At 34.5% G+C, this 24,548-nt stretch overlaps 2 protein-coding genes across 6 annotated transcripts; both read left to right on the top strand.

The window, feature by feature from the left end:
- Positions 1–313: 313 nt before the first annotated feature.
- Positions 314–7,917, top strand: LOC124447988 (tyrosine-protein kinase JAK2-like). 5 transcript variants are annotated; one of them, XM_046998996.1, is made up of 13 exons: positions 314–493; positions 1,531–1,594; positions 1,693–1,740; positions 1,810–1,940; positions 2,169–2,358; positions 2,432–2,536; positions 3,729–3,863; positions 3,998–4,100; positions 4,261–4,327; positions 4,839–5,073; positions 5,531–5,579; positions 6,162–6,871; positions 6,950–7,917. In XM_046998996.1, exons 1-13 carry the CDS (start codon positions 447–449, stop codon positions 7,586–7,588), a joined length of 2,523 nt encoding a protein of 840 aa, XP_046854952.1. In that variant the 5' UTR covers positions 314–446; the 3' UTR covers positions 7,589–7,917. The 5 variants fall into 5 exon arrangements, with proteins under 5 accessions (XP_046854952.1, XP_046854950.1, XP_046854954.1 ...); XM_046998994.1 differs by having other exon boundaries at positions 1,325–1,594; XM_046998998.1 differs by having other exon boundaries at positions 1,325–1,594; positions 6,162–6,701; positions 6,950–7,134.
- A 1,075-nt stretch (positions 7,918–8,992) lies between these two features.
- On the top strand, positions 8,993–24,093 carry LOC124447987 (WD repeat-containing protein 90-like). The gene is made up of 21 exons (XM_046998993.1): positions 8,993–9,276; positions 9,810–9,977; positions 10,343–10,471; positions 10,941–11,071; positions 13,175–13,215; positions 13,552–13,805; positions 15,316–15,529; positions 16,016–16,221; positions 16,925–17,191; positions 17,470–17,517; positions 17,599–17,671; positions 18,080–18,151; positions 18,289–18,400; positions 18,599–18,686; positions 18,837–18,926; positions 18,999–19,124; positions 20,542–20,791; positions 21,639–21,769; positions 22,720–22,893; positions 23,016–23,138; positions 23,731–24,093. The coding sequence occupies exons 1-21, from the start codon at positions 8,998–9,000 to the stop codon at positions 23,737–23,739; spliced, it is 2,985 nt and encodes a 994-aa protein (XP_046854949.1). The 5' UTR covers positions 8,993–8,997; the 3' UTR covers positions 23,740–24,093.
- The last annotated feature ends 455 nt before the right edge of the window (positions 24,094–24,548 follow it).

The raw sequence follows: 24,548 nt of genomic DNA, 5'->3' as shown, positions 1-24,548 counted from the left end.
GTTTTATATATTGTAAGGAAGAAGAAAATTCACGAAAATTATAATTTCATCCCGAAAAACCTGTTTCGTAATTTCTCATTCTTCCGAGGCACCTTACCTATTTTATGTTGTTTTAAATACCTCGTTTAGATAGTAAAATGAGTTTTTTGGCTTATTTGGACAAAGCCAAAAACCAATTTCATTGAATCCTATTTGTGAAAAAGCTGGGGAATATTATAGGAATTGTAAAGGATTTCGCAGGAAAATTCAGGAATTTTATCTTTAGTTCAAAAATCATTAAAATTCAGTTCTGGAAACCCCCTGCTCATTTTTGCATACATTTCCAATGTAAGAGCAAGTTGTAAAAGTCCATGTGAGCTATCTAGCTCTGAAAATATTGGGAATTTGTGGACAAATTATGTCATTCGAAAGACCAGTGGATAGACGTGGGAAAGTGTGTTTAGCAAATGGTGAATTCTTTACCATACAACAGACGCCTGAGTTGCGTGTCAAAGTATGTAAAGCATTGAGACATCGTAGCTACATAATTGCGCGTGTTTTCAATGAGAAAAAATATAGTTTGTACAGGGTATTCCAAAAAATGTCTCCCCTATACAAATTACTCGACTTTTGTTGGACCTGTGTTATTATACCTGCGACAGATTAATTGTAAAATGGATTTGGTTGCTTCCATCATCGCGATAAATTTGATACTTAAACGAATTATTTCCTGTTAATTTACTACTTACACCATTCATGTGCAAATCAATTCAACTCCCAGAGGTACAATAACGGTCAAGAATAATTTGTATAGAATATGTTAGTTGACCTATTTGAATTTTCTCGCTTAATAGTTTATATTTTACTTTCTAATATGAAGGATTATTGGCTAAGTAATACATTGTGGTCATTTCAAGAATTTTAAATAAAAATAAACAAGACAAGACACTGCAGTATGTACATAAGAGATCAAGGTTTTCATCAGATTACTCCTGATCAAGACACTAGACTGCAGTACCTATATAAGGAATAAAGTTTTAACATTATATCAATCCTGATGATGAAGACACTAGACTGGAGTAAATAAGAACTCAAGTTTCAACCTCAGATCTTTCCTGATGAAGACATTTGAATGAAGTATATAAAGACTTAAGACTCAACAACAGATCACTTCTGAGGAAGACATTAGACTGGAGGGTGTAAAAATTATCAAATAATTCAACATCTGATTGCAATCAAGACTTTGAGAAATCAACTAGGTTTCTTTCCAATTAAGAATTTTTTTAACAAATGCCTCAATTTTTTGTTTTATTGCATGAATAACTTGCATATCTTTTGAAAACAGGATGTATGCATTGAAATTTGCAAGAAATTGGACATTGCTCCTATGGCTTTACATTTCTTCACACTTATGACAACAGACTGTGAACACTGCCTTGACATCGAATGCCAGATAACGGAAAAATGTGACAGACAAAAGATCATTATTATAATCCCAACATATATTGGAAGACATTCCCAATCAGGTCTTTTCTTTCGGCTTGCATTTAGAGCTGTTGCTGGTTCCTATTTAAAAGCTGTGAATGTTGCTACATTTGAATACTTTGTCATGCAGGTAACAACTGTAATTTTGTGTATGTATTTTCAAAATAACACTCTTTGCTTGCCTTTGTGCTGGTTTGAGGTCATTTGCTGGCTTACCTCAATTTGTAAGTGTTATTGATTTTGGTCACCTTTCTTATTAGCATATATCATCAAATTGTAAGTGACTTTATGTTCTTTGTTAAGTTATTTAATGACAAATGCATAATGATTATCACTAACCTACAGTGTCGATGGGATTACATCAAGCAAAGAGTGGACAACTTGTCCTGGAAAGATCATCTCACTTTGCTAGTTCTTGAGTCAATAATCCAAGCTCACGAAAAAAACATAACTGCCAAAGAAGTTCTTGACAAACCGTAAGTGGTACATGGTTATTTTATTTTCATGTAACTAGTTGAGGTTGTTGAGAGCTTTCTTTAGAAATTGGATCCACTTTTGAAATGTACTCATACATTATGAACTGTTTGTTTTGTTGTTTTTTGAATGGCCATCAGGGCTAGCAATGCTGGTGTATAAACTCATTCAGACGTGAATGGGGTTGAGCTGTAAAGAAATACTTTTATCTATAAAGTATATATTTGTAGGAAATGCCATGGTATTGCTCATTTGTTTGTGAGTAAAGACTACAAGCCAAAAAAAATACGATCTCATTTGAAGACACAACTCCCACAGTTCAAAACTGAACAAGCAAATGCAGACTACGCGAAAATCTCGTTTTTGGATGTCCTTGAGCGTGTTCCTGATTTTGGTGTTATGAATATTCTTGTGAAAATGGTATCATCTTACTAATACTATTTCCTGCTCTTAAAACTATTTTGAATATGTCTATAATTATTGTTTGTTTCAGTTTTATTACCAAGCTCCTTCGGAAGATAAAGTCTTGCCTGTAGAATGTGAGATTCTGATATCACCAAATGGCGTTAAAAAAAGACGTACTTACCAGAAAGATGAGGTGCGTGCCAATACAATGAATGTAGGATATTCTGTAATGTGTATGTTTACCATTTTTTCACCAAAGGTGGTCTGTCAAAAAACATTTCAAATAATATAGTTGATCGATAGAAAACTTTTTGTACTTTAAGAGATGTTTGGTTCAAAATATGCAAAATGTTGGGATTTTTTAATCATGGCCGGAAGAAAAGAGCCTGAGTACGAAAGCACATTTTTACGTCATACAAGGCACGGAAGTTAATTGATCACCATTACTATAGATTTGTATTATATGCAGTTTTGATTTTTTTCAGCGTGACGAAAACGAAAAATGCCCGTCACATATTAGGTAAATTGGTGCAGCCATAAACACTTTTTGCAATCATTAATTATTAGCTTTAAAAAACATTAAATCATACGTAAAACATTATTACGAATATCATTGTTTATTGGCAAAAACTAATAAGCTCTGTTTATAATTTTACGTAAAATCCCTTAGTAGCTATTCCGAGGAGAAACACATAAAGTAGCTATAGTATTTATCCAGTTCAATTATTTCGCCGTAGCTATAAGTCCTGTTTAAATAAGCTCTTGTTATTTTGTTTCAGATGTTTATAAAATGAAAAATATCATAATTTTTTTCACTGTTTCTACAGTTGTTATTTTTATTTCCATTTCAAACTACGTAGCCCTATTCAATAGAAAGCGCCATAACGTTTAGTCTTGACTCTCAAGACATCATCAGACAATATTGAATTACAAGTGTAGAGGGATATATATATAATAGCTATTTACATAATATTAAATTACATAGTGGGATGAAAACGTGTTAGTAAATATTGGATAAGATGGTATGACGTGGGATAAGTAGAAACACGAAAGAAACAAAAAAACAACCCACAAACAATCATAAAGTATACAGACATGAGGACGGACGAAATTAGATTAAAGCAACTGAAGGACAATGGAGTTTCCTTGGACGTTAAGAGATAGTTTCATTTTGTTGATTAAGAGGCTTTCGTGAATAAGAAGTTCTTGTGAGTTTGAACATGAAGAAAGTATTTTAAATCCTTGAAGGTGGCGGTGTGTCCTGTGGATTTAAGGTGTGATAGTATGGAGGAATGATAGGGATGTTTAGAAGGTTTACCAGTCAAAGGGTTAATGCCCAAATGCTCTGAAATTTGAGTGTGTATTTGATTTTTGTCATTGTTTAGTACGGCAGTAATTATGAATACAGTAAAGTTGAAGAGATCATCTGCGATCATAAAGATATTGTAAGCCTCGACATAAATCAATCCCAGTCTGGAGAAGTCAGCATCCGCATAATTAGAAAGAACTCGTCTTCCGAGGTAAAGCTATTACTGTTGCTTCAATATTAATGTATTACCCCTACTCTTTTCGTGGTTAATTATGTAGAAACTACTCATAGCGATGTTTGATCTTGAATGTGACATAACTCTTGTGAGTTTTTATTTGATTGTAGGTCGTTTTCGTCGACGATTCTATGATAAAAGCGAAAAGTCTTATGACGTTGATTGATGGCTTTTATCGTTTGCTTGTGAACCCATACAAAACCTTAATGAAATGTACGTAATTACACTGTTTAGAGCCCGTGACAATCAATGACGTACATTTGCATCAATGATCAGTGGTCTTTAGACAATAATCAGTTTTGTAAATGTCCTTTAAAATATGGCGAGCGATTTTGTTTGGTTCAAGATGAATCGATTGGATTTTTTGCCTTAGGTGGATCTGGTCATAATAAATCATATGGAGAAGTCCATCAGCAATTTGGGATCCATGGACCGATTGAGTAAATACTAGTTAACAAAAAACTACTTTGTTAAAATGTGCATGAATACATTCCTATTTTCGAAATAATATACGTGAAATAGATTTCCATTTCTATTATAAGTACGTTATCTATGATTGATTTGTGGCGATGAAAAATCGTGAAATTAAAGTGTGGTGCAGTGGCGTAGAAAGCTCGATAATTGGGGGAGGGGGGCAATATTCATATATTCGTGTTTGGCCGTATTAAGTTACTTTGAAATCGATTGTTTTCTGTGTATTGTAACATATATATGTATATACCCCCCCCCATTATCTATGCTGGCTTAGCCAAAGCCTGGTATAGTAGACGTTTTTCATGAACATTGTTCTCGCATAGTAAGTCCGTGTTATGTTCTCCACCTCAGTATCACTCGTCAACATTCCTTGTCATCTCAATTTTTTTCTGAATTGTGCTAATATCCAGCATTTACCTCACTTATCATCATTATTTTTTTGCATTGCTCTACCATTTACGAAAATATTTTTCACAGGCAAAAGAAGGTTGACAATCTCTTAAAGGCGGTAACAACAGAAAACAGCAATCCATCTGGCGTTTATATGCTACGCCAAAGTCCCAAACATTTTGACAGTTATATCCTATCACTCATTCACGGCAATGAAGTAAAGAATTACGAAATATTAGTCGACAATGGCAAGTACTGCCTAAAGGATGGGCCCGTGTTTGACAGTATGGTAAAACTTGTGGAGTTTTATAAGACTGAACAGGTTTGTTTTGTTTGCATGGAAGAACGGTGTATTTCTATGATATGGCATGACACGTTTGTGTTCGTGGCAAGACATGTTTTTGTAGAGACAAACACGTTTTTGTGCATGCACTTAGCCTATTTGTCGCTGGACAAAGTTGATTAATTGAGATTAATGACATGGATAAGGTTAACTTGAGATAGTGCAAATTGAAGAGTTGTAACATTTGACTGGAAATGAGAGATACTTGTTATGTTGCATTTAAGTTTACATTTTGTTTACGTTTCAAATTGTCATTTGAAAATAATCAAAAAGGCAAAATGAATTTTTTTTCATTTCTCGTCGTGTGTTCATTTTTTAGCACATTGTAAGCTTGAGCTTTCTACTCCACTTTAAATTGGCTCTATGCCTTTAAACTGTTGGATTACAAGTCAAATTATTTTCACTATAGAAGTATATCAAATTTCGTTTTCTCTAGATCGGTTTTCCGACTGTACTAACGAAACATTGTCCAGTACCAACTGAAGGTAAAGTTTATGTTTGAATAATAGTGTCCATATTTTGTTGTAAAATAAGAAACTTTTCTAAGTGCATGGCTTGTGAAAAGATGGAAAATTGTGGTGATTTTAGTTTAAAAATGTTGTTTTGCGATTGTCTTACGCACCAGTTACAATCTTTATTATTAGCCAACAATCAAAGTTTTGTAGTAAAAATTACTGAAAAAAATTTGTTTTTGAAAGATAGACCATTTGTTATATCTTCTCCCACAAAATAAATAACCTTAGATACAAGAAAAATGCTCTCAAAATTTTATTTTAAAGCTCTCAAAATATATTGAAAAGCAATACGTTATGCACAACAGAAAAGTTACAACGAAAAGGTCTTTTTGTGATTTAAATTTTTATCTCACCCAATGTCATTATATTTGAATCATTTGATTGCATAACTGAGTAATTAATGTTATGTTTAATTGTTGTTATGTTGCCCATTGTTTTCCCAAAAAGTGCACTGCATGTATGTATTGCATTGGTTAAAGTGGGCAACACTGATGCTTAAGATTATTTTCGTTTCACTCACCTCTAAAAGTAATACTTTTATGTCATTTTAAGAATTGCAGTTTTGTGAGTGGAAATGCATCGATAAATCTACAAAACATAGAAATTTGTTGTTAAAGTTGATTCAATATGGACGCAATCGGAATACCGAGGTTAAACTTGTTGGTGATGTACGTGTGATTTTTTCCGACGAGTTTTGCATTGGCAAAGGAAGCAACGAAACCCGTGTTTTTCTGGGACTGAGAAAGGATGGTTACTGCAAAGCAGTAAAACGAATACTTAGAGATAACTGTATTAAGAGTGCGCAACAAGAAAAGAAAATTTTGAATGAATTCAACGCAAAGAAGTCAAAATATGTTGTGAATTATTCCTACTTAGATGAGGATACTGGAACGGAATATGTCTATTTAATATTAGACTTATGCGAAGAATCATTGGAGAGTTTTGTGAAGTTTTCTACTTTGCCTGATCTTCAAAAAGCTCTTCCAGAAATTCTTACACAAATTTTAAAAGGATTAGCTGATCTTCACAGCGGCCCAAATCCTATTCTTCATCGGGATTTGAAGCCTTCCAATGTTCTCCGAGATTCACAAGGTAAGTTTCTGATAGCTGATTTTGGGATTAGTCGAATATTAAAGAATGGCTTGAGGACATATGAAAGCAGGGCTAACAGGGGAACTGAGTATTGGATTGCACCTGAATCATATTGCGAAGATGAAGATACAGTTGATAAAGGACGTTACAAGAAAGAGTCTGATGTAATGGTTGGTATAGGAATATGACTATTTACAAAGTACAAATAAATTTACTTTTTGGCATTTTTACATTGTTTATCATTTTAGAATGCTGGAATGGTGGCTTATTATGTTGCCACGAAAGGTAAACATCCTTTTGGAACTAAACGGCATATACTGGACAATATGTTAAATGGAAACCCTGTTGGCTTAGATCAAATCAAGGATGAAGCATTGAAAGACCTTTTGTTCTGGATGTTAAATCTACGACCTGAAGATCGGCCATCTGCTAACGAAGCGTTGAAACACCCATTTCTTATGTCGGATGACGAGAAGTTTGATTTTTTATGTAAAGTTGGAAACCAACAGCCAATAAAGACGAGCGACACCGATTCAAGTGTCGTCAAACAATTAAATAGCAAGTATTCAAATTGGAAAAGTTTTATGGACACTGATGTATATGATTTTTTTAGAACAGACAAGGTAAATGGAAAAATGTATAAGTATGGGCCTTCATTGACAGAATGCCTGAGACTAATTCGAAATATTGGCCAACATTGGTACGATGGACCTCTACCTCAACCAGAGCCATTTTATAAAATTGGCAATCACAAGGCGTATTTTCTCCAAACATTCCCCAATCTCCCTGTTCTGGTGCATGCAGCGATTAGGTCAAATGACGAATTGAAACATTGTTCAGATCTCAAAAACTTTTTCAATTTCAATGAAAGCGAATCCAGTGAATGAACAGTTTAAAGAGAAAAGAACCTGTTTGAAGGAAAGGCAATGATCAGTATTTGTATGAATGTACATTAAAAACGTTTTTACTTCCAAGTTCCATACGTTGTAAGAGTGGTGTAGCTAAGCTAGCTTCGATAATGACGAAGAGAGAAAGTCATGCATACTTTATCATAATTTGCAAACAACAATTGATTTCAAAGGATTTTAATAAGACAGTATCCACTTCCAGCCGACAATTTGATATGTAAAGTAAAATAAATTCCAAATATAATATGTATCTTAACTCGATATTTGAGATGAAATAGAGAAGACAATAATATTATTGATAAAGTAAATGGTATGAACCAGCGGGAATATCGTCACATGTTTGTAGATGTAGATCGTCTAGGTTAGTAGAGTCCTAAGAAGGACTTTTTTGTTGTTGTCGACTGACGTTTCGACAACCTTAGCGGTAGACATCTTCAGAGTCAACTTGTACTTGTGATAATATTAATTTCTTTATCGATAGTAGAATGTACATTTCAATAATGTTTTAGTTTAATCGTGAAATTCACCTTTTTCAAAATTAAAGTCACCTGAACCTTTATATAAGGGTAAGAAAACAACGAATATCATTGCATGTCAATAACAGTATGATCCTTTCTAAGTCTTTCTTTATTAGTATCAATGTTAGTTTCATTACAATAATTGCATTATTTACAGTTTTGATTTAAATAAAATCATAGTTATATTGCGTGGCAACATAAATGTTTGTGCTTATCCTGCATGCTGTGTAATGTCTGTGACTCAGAATGCAAATGGTTTGTGGGTAGCCACTGCGCATGTGCGGCTAACCACTAGGTTACTGTAATATTCCATGTGTTGGTTTCATGCACTGATCTCGAAATAAGACTGGATCAAGCATCTAACACAAAAGTTCGTAATAGAAGCAATCTTTCCACACTAGAAAGACATTTTGTTTCATATTATATACATTTTACGCATAGTTTTCAAATTTGAAAATGACGTGGAGCAATGAGCATACATCACGTTTTTTATTGTCTTAAATAAAAGATCTCCTAAATTTTAATGGATATTTTTGTAACACCTTTACAAGCTTACTTCTGAAATCATTAAAGTTTTTGTGACATGTAAGTTCCAAAATTAATATTCTGTCGTTTTTTTATCTACAAACCTGCTTGTGTTTTGTCAAAACTATTTTATTGTTTTAAAAATTCAAATACCATGTTTACTTTTTGTATACATCCACAAGTAAACATGCAAAAAATGATTTTTAACAGAAAATCCATTAAAGTTTTTAGAAAACTTTTATTTAGGACAACAAGAAATTTCGTGTCATATACGCTTTAATCAATAAAATGTAGATGTCTGCATAATCTAATGAAAACCACATATTTGTTTTAGCAAGTTCTTCAATGCTAGCAGAGCATAAGGAACACAAAGGAATGATTACAGGATTGGCTTTTTCTCCGAACGGTGAACACATGTACAGTGCTGGATCGCAAGGAATTTTAGTGCTATACCAAGGTTCCACAGAGGAGCTCAATGTACAAAGAATTCTTATCAATACAGTGGCACCTGGGGATCATTTCGCTCCCGATGTGTTGTCCGTCAGTGATGATGGTCAGCGGCTTGCTGTTATTGGTCCATTCGAATACGTGATTACTGTAATGGACTGCCGCACTTTGGACGAGGTTAGTAAAGAATAGGTAGCTATTTCATTATACATTTACTGGACTATGTACTTATATTATACTCGTGTCACGGCATTCACGTTTATTGTAGGTGACGTTCTTATCTAATCTTAACCTGTCTTTAAGTGAAGGTTATTTAATCTTCAACATGTCAAGCTGTAATTATTGAATGTCAAACATTCTTTAAATATTGATTATCATTGGAGATTTTTTAATCTTTAATATGTTTAAGGCTTTAGACTGAGATTTTCTAATGGTGCACAGTCTTCAATGGTGATTATATCATTTTCCGCATATTCAAGCTAAGGTTGTTGACGTTGAACAGTCTTTAAGTAGAGTTTTTATGATTTTCAACACGTGTTAGCTGAGATTATATGGTGTTAAACAGTTTTTAAGTAGGGATTATGTAATCTCCAACATATTTAAGCTTAGGTTATCTTATGTTAAACAGTCTATAGGTACAGATTATCTATAAGTCTTTAAAATGCTAAAACTGAGATTAATTCATCTTAAACAATGTTTATCTTATCTAGGTTCTACGTATAGATATAACAACAATACATGCAGGAAATGTTTCCACTACTGACGATACTGCCCTCAGATTGTGCTACTCTCCTATGGCGTTAAATCAACTTTTGGTGGTTACTGCTGGTTGTAGGCTGTTGAAATTTGATGCACATAGTGGGCAGTTATTGAGCGAGGTAGATAATAACGATGGAGGAGATGGTTTTATGATACCTAGAAAGAGTCTGTTGATAGTTACTGATGGATTTAGGTTGTTAAAACCTGATTTAACTTAATGGACAATTATTGAGCGAAGTAATTAATAATAATTAAGAGGGAGTTGGGGATTTTCATGCTACATTTAAAGAATTTGTTTGCAGTTACTGCTTGATGTAGGTTGTTTAAACTTGATGTAGTTATTGGACAGTTATTGAGCGAAGTAGATAATTAAGATTGAGAGGGAGGGGGGATGACGCGACATAGAGAGAGTTTGTTATGATGAAAATTTCACACCGACAGGAATTATATGAAGTTTTATGTAGAAGTATGTTTTATTGCTTAGGTTTCCAACGTTCATCGATCTAGCTGTTCAAGTCTTGATCCTTTCCAAGCTGGGCAATTTCTTGCAACTGCTGGTGATAAACTTATCAAGATATGGGACTATCACATGAAAATGGACTTGAATTTCCAGGTACGATAATCTTCATAATGAAGACATTTACTACGCTCCAACTTCTTCAGCATCTAACAACGCGCGTTGTAAATTTTAATTTATAATTTTTATTTATACTTGTGTCGAAACCACCACGAATACTTTTCATGACTGACTTTACTATCAATGATATATATATATACTGCTAGTGTGTGTTAATTAGAAATACTCTTTATTTCTTACGAAAAACTGTCTTATCAATGAATTATTCTGTATAGTTATGCATGCAAAAGGCTTATCTCAAAATTCCTAAAGTATACAAAACCTTTCATATCTTACATTACATTTAAATTTAGGAAGAGTTGAGATCTAAAAAATATATTTACTTATTCTTTATTAAATAAGAAAGGAAATATGTTTACAGGCTAAAGCAAGCACAACTCTACACCAATCAGCGCGCGCGTTGTATTGTTTTATTTTATGATACATCTTAACCGTTTCTATACAGGTGTTTATTGGCCATTCAAATAATGTCTCCAAAGTTCGTTTTACTCCAGACCTCCAAGCTTTGGTCAGTATTGGAGAGGCGATATTTATTTGGGATTTTCTTGCAGATGGCCGCGTTCCTTTGGAGCCTGGGTACGTAAACACACTTTTTTTATATTGTTTGTTTTTTTATTTACTAACATTCGCAACAGAGATTTCACGATATTTATGCACTTCCAAAACTGCTGGTATAAACATTTTTTATGTAGGATAACATTTTTTTGACTGATGTTATTCAGTGAGTGTCTTTATGGCGTAGATCATTGAAGTCATAGATCACATAGATCATTGAAGTCATAGATCACATAGATCATTGAAGTCATAGATCACATAGATCATTAAAGTCATAGATCACATAGATCATTGAAATCATAGATCACATAGATCATTGAAGTCATAGATCACATAGATCATTGAAGTCATAGATCACATAGATCATTAAAGTCATAGATCACATAGATCATTGAAGTCATAGATCACATAGATCATTGAAATCATAGATCACATAGATCATTGAAGTCATAGATCACATCATTGAAGTCATAGATCACATAGATCAGTCATAGATCACATAGATCATTGAAGTCATAGATCACATAGATCATTGAAATCATAGATTACATAGATCATTGAAGTCATAGATCACATAGATCATTAAAGTCATAGATCATAGATCATTGAAGTCATAGATCACATAGATCATTGAAGTCATAGATCACATAGATCATTGAAGTCATAGATCACATAGATCATTGAAGTCATAGATCACATAGATCATTGAAGTCATAGATCACATAGATCATTGAAGTCATAGATCACATAGATCATTGAAGTCATAGATCACATAGATCATTGAAGTCATAGATCACATAGATCATTGAAGTCATAGATCACATAGATCATTGAAGTCATACATAGATCATTCAAGTCATAGATCACATAGATCATTGAAGTCATAGATCACATAGATCATTAAAGTCATAGATCACATAGATCATTGAAGTCATAGATCATTGAAGTCATAGATCACATAGATCAATGAAGTCATAGATCACATAGATCATTGAAGTCATAGATCACATAGATCATTGAAGTCATAGATCACATAGATCATTGAAGACATAGATCACATAGATCATTGAAGACATAGATCACATAGATCATTGAAGTCATAGATCACATAGATCATTGATGTCATAGATCACTTTACTTTGAAGATGACTACCGCTAAGGAAGTCAAAACGTCAGTCAACATCAACAACAATAGTTCTTCTCAGGACTCTACTAATCTGTACGATCAACATCCACAAACATGACATGAATATTACCCAAACGCTCCCTTAAAATTTGAAGCCTACGATTCAACTGGTTAGTTAAGTGGTATAACCAGTTATTTGGCCTTCGGTAATCTCGGGATTTCATCCAATCACCACTCATCTCCAGATTGTAAAAACGTTCATTACGACCATATTACGACCACTGATCTCGAAAAAAGACTGGATCAAGCTACTGTATATTTGTGGTAAACAAATTTTGAAGCCACCGTCGCCATTACTAATGACCGACACATCGAAAGATTTTTAACAAAACTATGGAAAACATAGCAACACATAGCCAAATTATACTTTAACATAACGCAGAAGATGAAAACAACCTTTATGGTGATAGTAAAGCGAGTCAGAAAGAATAATCGGCCGTATAAAACAAAACGCATACACGTTTCACTCCGAATCACTCGCAAAAAAGGCTATTTTTAAGGACTGATCAGTTTATGATAGTAAATTACATTATTTAATCAGTTTGTACTTCTAAACTACGATTCCAACAATTTTAGGTATTTCCGTGCAGTTGTGGGCTATTTTCCATTGTTTTTCCATATCACAGAGAGTTACCGATGACAAAAATCGCTGCATTTTGATCATGTTTCATCATATTTCATCGTATTTTTAGCTCTTCTATAAACTGATTTATCTCTTAGTTATTTTCATGTAGTTATATGTTGAAAATTCTTCATTATTCTCGTATAAATCCACAATACATTTGTTCCTTATTTTCGAAAGTTGGTTCCTTATTAATGGCGGCGCTCCTTATTTTTTGTCTTCAACTTTTGTGCTAGATGCTTGATCCAATCTTATTTCGAGATCAGTGATTACGACTTGCTATAATTTTTCTTCACTTCTTCGCCATTTTTCTTAGTGGAAGAGAAGAAGCGATTGATTACAACAAAGATGAATCGGGTGTGTTTTATGCTTTCATATATATAAAATTATATGTTAAATATTTTCATCAACTTTCGCAATCTTACATCTAGCTGTAACCAACAGTCTTTATGTCACGAAAGCTCGTGATTCCACATAATGCCTTAAGTTTACTGCGTCTTGTAGAACTTTCTATAACGATTTTAAGGTTGCCTGTGAGAAATTCTCTTTCCAGCTCAGCTTGTACTACTTCCATGCCCTATTCCATGGCGTTCTTGCTGAAAAATTCTTTCCTCGATTTTCACTATTCATCCAGCAGATCCTTAAGGATATCAAGTTGCAACATTTCGAATAAATCTTGCGTTTTCAATTCAGATAAAACTGCACATGTTTTTGATGGAGCTGGTTCACCAACACAAGATGACATTGGAGAATCTGATCTCAAACCCAGACCTCCAATTATGGCGACCGAATTACCTCTGCAGCCTCTCCCCAGTTCTCCCGACAAAGAGGACGAGATTGTCGTAAACTCTCCGTCTAAGAAAGATATGAAAGTCATCGATAGTTTCAATCCTATTGTGACTAGAAATTTAAAAGTTCCGAACAACACTCCAGAGATATCGAAGTCGGTGGGTCTCGTTTAAAGATGACGAAGTCTTTTTGTTTCATTGAACATATTTTGCTCAGTCTATCGGGAAGTGATTTCTCGGAATGAATATTTGTGTTCGATAAACTGTTTTTATAAGTCCTCTGTACGTTAGGAATAGGATATTTGTTTTTATAAGTCCTCTGTACTTTAGGAATAGGATATTTGTTTTATAAGTCCTCTGTACTTTAGGAATAGGATATTTGTTTTATAAGTCCTCTGTACTTTAGGAATAGGATATTTGTTTTTATAAGTCCTCTGTACTTTAGGAATAGGATATTTGTTTTTATAAGTCCTCTGTACTTTAGGAATAGGATATTTGTTTTTATAAGTCCTCTGTACTTTAGGAATAGGATATTTGTTTTATAAGTCCTCTGTACTTTAGGAATAGGATATTTGTTTTATAAGTTCTCTGTACTTTAGGAATAGGATATTTGTTTTATAAGTCCTCTGTACTTTAGGAATAGGATATTTGTTTTATAAGTCCTCTGTACTTTAGGAATAGGATATTTGTTTTTATAAGTCCTCTGTACTTTAGGAATAGGATATTTGTTTTTATAAGTCCTCTGTACTTTAGGAATAGGATATTTGTTTTAAAGATCGCGACGTTTCGTTTTCACTCATTCGAAAAAGATTCTGTCCAAACGATTTATACGTGTCATCATTTTTTTTAAAAAAATATGTTGTGTAACTATTGATATGCCTGGCGAAAAATGAAGTTTCAGTGTAACTATAATTTCCCAACAAATAACTTTTTATCTGGGCATCGATGAAATATCTGTTGATTATAGCATTTCATCTTTAACTTGAGACATCAGGCTAGTTGTGAATTATATAGGAAGTTTAGAAAGATAAACATTAATTGTAAGATATTTACAGTGTGTTCGATTACAAAATGTGATGATAACAATGTGGTGGAGTTGTGTGCATTAGGTGATAAAGTGGGATCGAGTGAAATTAGATTTAGTGGGGTTGAACTGCCCTGGATGTTAAAATTGGGGCTAAGGTTAGAGATGAGAAGACTTTCGTAGATGGATTGTTCATATTTGTCAGAAAAGGATGACAAAATTTTGAAGGCGTCAAACAGTATGAAATAGATAGTAACATGGTTGCAGATGTAGATCGTCCAGGTTTGTTGAGTACTGAGAAGGACTGTTGACGTTAATGTTGATTGACGTTTCGTCAACCTTAGTGGTAGTCATCTTCAGAGACAAGATTGTTGAAACATCAGTCAACATCAACATCAACAACAACAGTCCTTCTCAAGACTTTACTAACCTGGACGATCTACATCTACAAACTTGCAGCTATACTCCCGGGCTCGAAATAGACAATATTGGTGAGAATATATAGAAAGACATAATAAAGTGAAATGTTTGAACACGATAGTATTGTGAGTAGTACTCTTTAACGAATCGATCGATTTCATCAGGCGTCTTTTAGTTCTGGTATCCTGTCTGTCACCATCTAAATAACATTTTAAAAATTTTCAGATCAAGACCCAGACCCCGATCCGCAATTCGCTTCCCTCAGATACAGGTCACCCATTCCCTGGTGTGCTAAAACATTACAAGAAACGTAAGAGTTCCACTGCGTTGCCTGAAAGAAAATACACGGCACCCAGAAGTCAGGCTGGACTTGCTTTGCTGGCTGTTCTTGATTACAACGGAGATGGCCGGAACAATATGTGTTGGCATCCTGAAACAGGTTAGCGGGCTCAATCTGCATTCTGATTTGTTACTTTAGAAAGTAAGAAACATCACTGATCACCATATTCCTTTAAACGTTGGCGGAAAAGATTTTTTCTACATAAAATGAAATACTCAGGATCTCTTATGTATTTGTTACTTAGTAAAAAGTGGAAGTACGATGCACTTTGTTGAAATACGGATTCAAACAATGGCTTTGCTTAGTAGAAGAGGGGTTGGTTTCACGTCTTCCCCTTTGTTTAAATTTTGAACGGACTGGCTTTAAAATGCGAAATCCCTCTTCCCAAATTAAATTTTGAAAGGATTGGCTTTTAAACCCAAAATCCTGGCGAATACACTTGTTTCAATCAGTGTTCGATTCAGGAACACAGAAATTGCGTTTACGAATTGGTGCTCTCCAACTATCGAGTTTGATACGCTTCTGTATTAAACAACAAACCAGAATGTTAATATATTGAGATCAGTTACAATTGTCCCTATTCAGGTTTGTTCGTTTACACCAGTGGCTGCATCGTTATCATCGAAGATCTTCATGATGGAAAACAAAAACATCTCATGCAACATTTTGAAGAGATTTCCACAATAGCTCTTCAACACGATGTTCAGGTTCTTGCCTCGGCATCCGGGTCTTCGAAGACGGTGGCGTCATGCATTTGTATCTGGGATATTGCAACTGGTGATTGTAAAAAGGTAGAGGCAGTGGCGTAGACAGCTCGCAAGCTTGTTCATGCTATGTAATTATTTAGGTGTAGAGGCAGGGGCGTAGGCAGCTCGCAAGCTTGTTCATGCTATGTAATTACTTAGGTATAGAGGCAGTGGCGTAGCCAGCCCGCAAACTTGTTCATGCTATGTAATTATTTAGGTGTTCACTCGCTGTAAAAAACAATAATGCCAATGATCTGAAATTTTTATAGCTCGACCTAAATTCCTGGTCTGTCTTCCCTAATGGGTAGATGGATATTTCAACGTTTTATGGTGTCTATGACACAAATTTTTTACTGTCGTAGATAAAAGATCTTGTAATTCTGTAATATTTGAGTTTTTCTTGATTTATCGAAAACTTTTATGATATGTTAATCTGAGCATGAATACTGTTGCCAGCGAGGATGCCAGACGGGAATCCTATTCTCAAGATAAAGATCAGAGCTCAACAGGTCGTTTTAAAGAAAACCATTAGCGGTTTGATTTTATAATACTCATTAAAGAAACCTTTCTTCTTGACTCAACACATAATCTGAGTTCAGACTAATTGCAGAGATTAACGAAATCAGACACATCTTCAGATTTCTTCGGACTATCATAAATCAAACCACTTATGGCTTTCTTTTAAACGATCTGTTGGTCTCAATCTTTACATTGAGACATAAATTAGAGCATTTATATTTATATTCAGATGCTGACATATCACTCCTATGAGATTGTTGGCCTTCATTTCTCAAGAGACGATCGTTTTCTGATCTCAGTCGGAGATTACAGGGAGTGTTCCGTGGTAATATGGGGTACTAAGGACTACAATGTACTCACATCGTCCTATACTAAAACTCCAATCCATGACATCGCATGGGATCCTTATACGATGAACGAGTTTGTGTCGGTCGGACAAGATGGTCACGTGCTGTTTTGGCTACTGGAAGAATCTCTTGGATCTTTCAACTTGAATGTAAGTACTCATGAGGTAACATAGGGTGGATAGTGTATGTCTTGGTGCGTATATTGATATATATTTTATCAATTGATGTTTCAATTTATAAAAGTTTGAATGATTCTAATTTTTGATATGCGTTTTCTACATTCCAGTTTTAAGATTTAGGATTGTAGTACTAAATTCCAAGATTCCAGATTTTTGAAACTTCTTTAATGATTTCATAATTTGATCTCCAGATTTAGGACTCCACGTTTTTCATTCATATTTATGAAGGATGACCCTTCGTTTTTTAGGTTTGCGAAGGGAAAGTTCCCGATGATTTGTTATACACTTCAAAGCAGGTTTTCTTCGCTTTTTATCTGAAAGCTGCTTCGTTATAATTTCTCTGTCTTTGTGATATTTTGCTGTTTTTTCGTCGACAGAATGACTCCATGGTACATTTTACAAGTGTCCGCTATGCTGGTGATAATGTGCTATATATAGGCAATAATGCTGGTATGTTTGAAACAATAAAAGTTTGGTTTATTGCAAATTTCCAGTCCACTTCATCTTCTATGGACCCAATAAATTTGTTTTCAAGCGTTAAAGATCAATGGCTTATCCTTAGGTTTTGATGTTTTGTTCTTAAGGAGACTATAAAAGTCTGTAGCTACCAAAGATTTTCTTTGCTCTTTTAGCTTGACTTAAATGTTAATACAAAGTCACAGGAGGTTTTCTTTCTTTTTGATTGTGTATTGTGTGGCAACTCGCACCAGTCCTTGTCAAAACTCACGCCTAATTCTACTCACATTCATTAATATTACATGAAGTAAACGATCATGTTTTTAATGATTGAGAATATTTGTTGACTTTACGTGTCTCTTTCTTGAAAATTTTTTTTTCTGATTTTTTTTGATTTTCTAGGAATTATATCCGCTTGGGATACAAGACAAAACAAGTGTTTTATGCACTGGCTTTCTGACGATTCTGAAATCGGTAATAAAATGTAATTATATTATCTGTTTTCTTTGTCGTATTATTCATGGTTTCAACTCAGTTTGTCATGCTGATATAAATTTTATGAAATTCATTTTGAATTTATGTTCTACAGTCGTTATTTGCTTTCTTCGTAGATGTAATTGTTTGTCATCTTGGCTCGCTGATTACCGGAAGCTCATCGGGGCATCTTCGTCTTTGGTCTGTTGTAGGCGTTGGAGAGATGAGATTGCCCGGAGAGAATGATGTGTATGTTTCTTTTCAGTTATTTTTTTTCAAGATGATTATCATCCAGACACTAAGGGGAAAGTTTTCAACTTAGGATTGCTGAAATATTTCAATTGTGTTGTGATAACTTTGCGTTAGCGGGTTAATGAAGTTTTTGATCTCACGAGAAAGCGTGTTCTAGATTTATTTTTTGCGAAAGCTGATCCCATATTTTATCAGATTGAATCAAAGTGGTTTGGTTATCGAAGACGAAATTTCTTTGGACGCCGGAGTGATTTCTGCTTCATTCGACACATCCTTGGAAATGGTAAGACGTCGTCAGTGAGAAAATTAAAGAATGGTGAATAAAAGGGAAGAAATTGATCTGTTTTCCTTTTGAAAACTAGGTTTTCGATATTTTCTAAAATATTTTTTCCCTGTGAATTGCTTGTCTCGAGGTGTGTGGTGTGTACTTTAGGGTATTGTTGGTACAGTTGGAGGTACGTTATGGTACATTAACTGGACAGAGAGGACGTCTATTCGTCTTGTCAGCAGTCATACAGAGAAGGTAACTTACTGTATTAATCTCCCTGTGAAAATATTGGATTTTAAACCATCTTTAACCACGTGATTGCTTTAGATAAATTCACTGGTGGCCAGCGGTCCTGATGACAAATTCTTTGCGACTTGCTCCGATGATGGTAGCTTGAGAGTCTGGACTTCTGATGACCTCGAACAAACGCTGCAATTTCAAGTTGTCGATCAGGTGAATTGAAGCATGTTTCTCGTCGTCATTCAAAATTAAATATGCTATTAATATAAAACTATTGTCGGGAAATACGAGCTCTTAAAACGCTCTGTTTTACAAAATAAATTCTGATATTTTTATGTTAGTGTAAGCCTTACACTGTAAGGTCTTAAGCATAGTTAAGAATTCAAGGCGAGTTTCCGCCAGTAATTAATAAGGTGAGAGTTGACACAACTTTCAAAACTGGGGCCGGTTGTACGAAGCCCGTATAGCGTAATCCATTGGATAGTAAATTTTGTAATCTTGGAAGCAATATTTTATTTCAGTGATTTCTCACTACAAATCTTATATTCTTCTCTTTCAAGAGATTTTTAAATAGTCAGGAAAAATTTTTAAACAGTTTTACTTTTCGTGCAAATGACCCAGTTAGTGCTCTTGAGTTATATAAGTTGAATATATTATCATTGTTATTATTATTGTTATTGGTAAGTTAGAAACAATATTGAAATGCAGCTATCCATAAACGCTTAGCTAAATCATGATATTTTGCTATGATCTCAAGGCTTTGAAATAATATAATTTACAGAGTTGTGTTCACCACCAAACTATCATTTTGAGCGTCTCTTTGAACCTGCTCAGGCTCTTCATATGTTACAGATAAAGAGATCTCTCTGAACCTCCTCATGTTCTTCATATGTCACAGATAGAGAGATCTCTTTGAACCTCCTCAGGTTCTTCATACGTCACAGATAGAGAGATCTCTTTGAACCTGCTCAGGCTCTTCATATGTCACAGATAGAGAGACCTCTCTGAACCTCCTCAGGCTATTCATATGTCACAGATAGAGAGATCTCTTTGAACCTGCTCAGGCTCTTCATATATCACAGATAGAGAGACCTCTCTGAACCTCCTCAGGCTATTCATATGTCACAGATAAAGAGATTTCTTTGAACCTGCTCAGGATCTTTTTACGTCACAGATAAAGAGATGTCTCTAAACCTGCTCAGACTTTTCATGTGTCACAGATAAAGAGATCTATTTGAACTTGCTCAGGATCTTCATATGTCACAGATAAAGAGATCTCTCTAAACCTCCTCAGGCTATTCATATGTCACAGATAAAGAGATCTCTTTGAACCTGCTCAGGCTCTTCATATGTCACAGATAATGAGACCTCTCTGAACCTCCTCAGGTTCTTCATATGTCACAGATAAAGAGATCTCTTTGAACCTGCTTAGGCTCTTTATACGTCACAGATAAAGGGATCTATCTAAACCTGCTCAGCATCTTCATATGTCACAGATAAAGAGATCTTTTGCGCGCTTGTATATGTTATAAATAAAAGCTTTCACTTACACGGGACCAAAACTTAACTCATCTCTAAAAATTTCGTCGATGTTGACTATCAGTTGTTTAAAAATTCTTTTCCTCCATAGCGCTGTAATTGTGTTTCATTCTGTCCAACTCCTCCACGTGAACCAACACATAATGTCTTACAAGATGGTGAAGTGATAGCCACAGTACATCCTAACATGGAACCAGTGGAGAAACCATTAAGACCATCACATTGCGTGGCTGGTTTTGATGATGGAACCGTAAGACTCTTTGATCTTGGAAGAGTTGAAATGATTATGAAAATACATCCTCATTCTGGGGCCGTTACTGTTATCAATTTTTCTGCCTGTGGTAAGGATCAGTCGCTGCTTGATACATGCAGAATCTACCTATAGTATGTAGTAATTCATGTGGTATCTACCTATAATATGCGTGGTGTATGTTGTATCTACCTATAGTATACAGTGATATATGTGGTATCTACCTATAGTATATGGTGATATATGTGGTATCTATCTATAGTATACAGTGATATATGTGATATCTACCTATAGTATACAGTGATATATGTGGTATCTATCTGTAGTATACAGTGATATATGTGATATCTACCTATAGTATACAGTGATATATGTGGTATCTATCTATAGTATACAGTAATATATGTGATATCTATCTATAGTATACAGTGATATATGTGGTATCTATCTATAGTATACACTGATATACTGTATGTTGTATTTACCTATAGTATACAATGTTATATGTGGTATCCACCTATAACATACAGTGATATTTTTAGTATCTAACTATAGTATACTGTGATGTATGCGATATCTACTTTGGAGGACAGTGATATGAGTGGTTTAGTATACAGTGGTATGTGTGGTATCTACCTTATAGTTGGTTCTTCATCTCCCCCTTATTGTCCTCTTGTTAAGGATAACTTTGGAGCTTATGAATAACATGGGATTTTTAAGTTTAAAATGTTATGGCTGAGGATAACTTGGTGTGGTTAAGAATATTGGATGTTGACTTGGGTTGTTTTACCACTTGGGATTGTTAAGTACAACTTGGTATGACAGATTATTTGATTATTTGGTTAGGAAAATCATCGAGTACAATTGTAGTTCAACTCTAGTGGTCAAACTGAACATTGACAATTTTGACGTAACTTACAAATGAATTTGTTGTATAGGTCGTGTTTTTATGAGTGGTAGTACAGATGGTGTGGTAGCCATAAGTAGTCCTGCTACTGGCCTCACTGTCCGTTTAATCCAAGATCATAAGGGAGCACCAATCACTGATATGGACATTGCTTCACATAAGGTACAATGAAAAACACTCTGCAACAAATAGAACTGAATAAGAAATAAAAAATTTTTATTGTGTTTTTACGAGCTTATGCAAACGGAAGAGTCCTTTGGGAGAACTTGAGAGCAGATCAGTGCACCTGTTTGAGAGTTCTCATAAGCCTCTCCAAGGTTTGCATAAGCCTGTGCCAACACAAAAACATCTTTTATTTCTTATCTAAAATAGCAATAATGCGAAAGTTTCAGATAATTGTTTTTATTTTTCCTTTAACATGTATTCATGATTGATATGCAAATTCTCTTTGATTGATTAATTAATTGAGCTCAGATCAGTTCACACAAACTAATACAAACTCAGCTATGGACCAATCAGTGCAAACGTTTCTTTATGTTGTTTTATGAATAAAAAGTCTTAACCTACTTCAAAATGTTTTTGAAGCACTTTCGCAATATTTACCAAACTTAACATCTTACTGGTTATTGATGATGGTTATTATATGGCAAGTGTCACTTCCGGCTAAATGATGCGCTTTGATTGGCTCAGAAACATTTTTGCCGGTCCATTATTTTCTCGTAATCGACCACGGTCCAAAACTCGAAATAAACGGAAAAAAACCATTTACGAATGTAATTCGAAGGAAAAACACTTGAAAAACTATCTAGACGATACAATTATGAAACGAGTTTATTTTTTATGGACGAAAACTAGAAAAATGAAAAGCAACCCGTAAAAATCGAAAGGACGAGAAAGCAAGCTTCGTTTCAGGTCAAATAATGCCATCTAATAATCTATTTAATAACCTGGCTTTCTCGGTCTTTACTGAGAAATATCAGACCTCTGTCTTTTTTGTACAACCTCGCCCTAAGGGCTCGGTCTGTACAAAAAAACTTCGGTCCATTATTTCTCTGTAAAGACCTCGCGCTCGGTCATTAAGGGCTTATTAATAATCAAAACCTTGTTTTTAGAACGATCATCCATCATTCAATTCGCCCAGATTGTGGCTTATTGCGAGCGCTGATCGTAGGGTTAGCGTATGGAAGGCCGATTGGTCGAAGGATTTCTGCGAGCTTGTTGATTGGTTAACTTTTCCCGCTCCAAATATAACACCTGAAGGAATTGCTTTGAAAAAAGACGATGCGGTGAGAAATTGTAGTTTGTTTCTTGTCTTGATTGTAGTTGCTCAAGATAATGAAAGATAAATAAATTATTATGGAAAACTGTTTTAATAAGTTTGAAATAAGCATGTTTTCTCCCTTTGAAGTCTGCGTATTTGCATCTACCGCCAAGTTTGGCAAGATTCTCGCCAACAGAGCCCGATGTTATTGTGTACAGTGGTTATGGTCTGAGAAAACTGATACAATTCTACAGCTTGTCCCAGAGAAAGGTCAGTATTTGTAAGAGGTCTGTGCTTGGAGCAGACAAAATGTCCATCATTGATGGAAATGTGTTCATTGTCAGGTTTTCGAACTATTTTGTTGACACAATGGGCTTCTTGCTTGGAAATATCGCCTAAGGGTCATTTAATTGCTGTTGGAACCAAAGGTATAAATTAAGAAGTTTTTTACAACGTTCTGCAAAACAACACTGAATGATTTGAAAATCCTTTCTATATCTTGAAAGATAATAGTTTGAAATCGTTAAAGTTTTTTTATCTACTCCAACTTATGTCAATTTTTCTCATCTAGTTTTCTTCCATTAGTAAAACTGGATTATCGATGGTTTTCTGAGAAGAAAATTAAGATCACAATTTAGGGTTACGTATCCCACATAGTTTAAGTCTAAAAAAACGTCCCAAATCGACGTAGCTACGTCGGAAATATGAATCAAAAAAGCACTAGGTGAAATTCTCATTAAAAAGTTTTTTATTTCTTTTCAGCGCTTCTTTTATTTCCTCGAGAATTAATGACACCGAATGCTTTAGTTTACAATCACTTAATTAGGTATTTTTGCTGTCTGTAATTTTCTTTTTGTTTTAGATCGACTAGTGAAAGTAATTGATTATGATAAAGGTAGCTTTCAAGATTTCGATATGCATTGTGACTCTATTAGCCATGTGACATTTTCTCCGACCGGAGATAAACTGTTTTCCGTTGGTTTTTCGGTTGTTGCTTTGTGGAAGGTGTTGATATAGAGAGACGTCCTTATTACACAATCCTGGCAAAACAATATAAAGTCGAAAGCTGGTGCGCTATATTCTATAACCCGTCAATTTAAAAACTCGACATTTTATCGGCTTATTGAGAGCAATAGAGAGATATGCGTAAAATGTATAATACATTCTTATTTATGAAAGGAAAGTAAAACCAGCAAAATTTTGTTTTGTTTGTTAAAGAGCAAAAGATTCTTGTTGCAAGAAAGAAGCATGGAATTCATGACTTGAGAGAGAAAGCAATATAATGGATGATTTTTGCCAATATAAAAAGCTTCCATACAAACAATGTTTTTTAAATGAAAATGAACTATTTCAGTGCAGCCCTTGAAAAATACTTTAATTGCTGGCGGAAGGGGGTGGGAGGCTAGTGCTAATCTGACTTAGCTCAAGTTGATAACAAGATTTATGATCGAGAACATGGACGCAGAATTGTGATAAGGAAATGAATTTGGTCCTTACTTGGCATATAATGGTAATACCCATCATTACGCAATACGCGAATATAAAACGACGACATTTTTCCATGATTTTTTTTTAACACGTCTTCATTAAGGCCACGTTTACAATATACCGGATTGCTATCGCAGCAGGTTGAATATTCTTTGTATTAAAAGGCAGTAAAATTGTTCAGCGTCAGAAACA

The sequence above is a fragment of the Xenia sp. Carnegie-2017 genome, unplaced genomic scaffold (assembly GCF_021976095.1).
Source record: "Xenia sp. Carnegie-2017 unplaced genomic scaffold, XeniaSp_v1 HiC_scaffold_23, whole genome shotgun sequence".
NCBI lineage: Eukaryota > Metazoa > Cnidaria > Anthozoa > Malacalcyonacea > Xeniidae > Xenia > Xenia sp. Carnegie-2017.
This window is presented reverse-complemented; position numbering and strand designations above follow the sequence as displayed.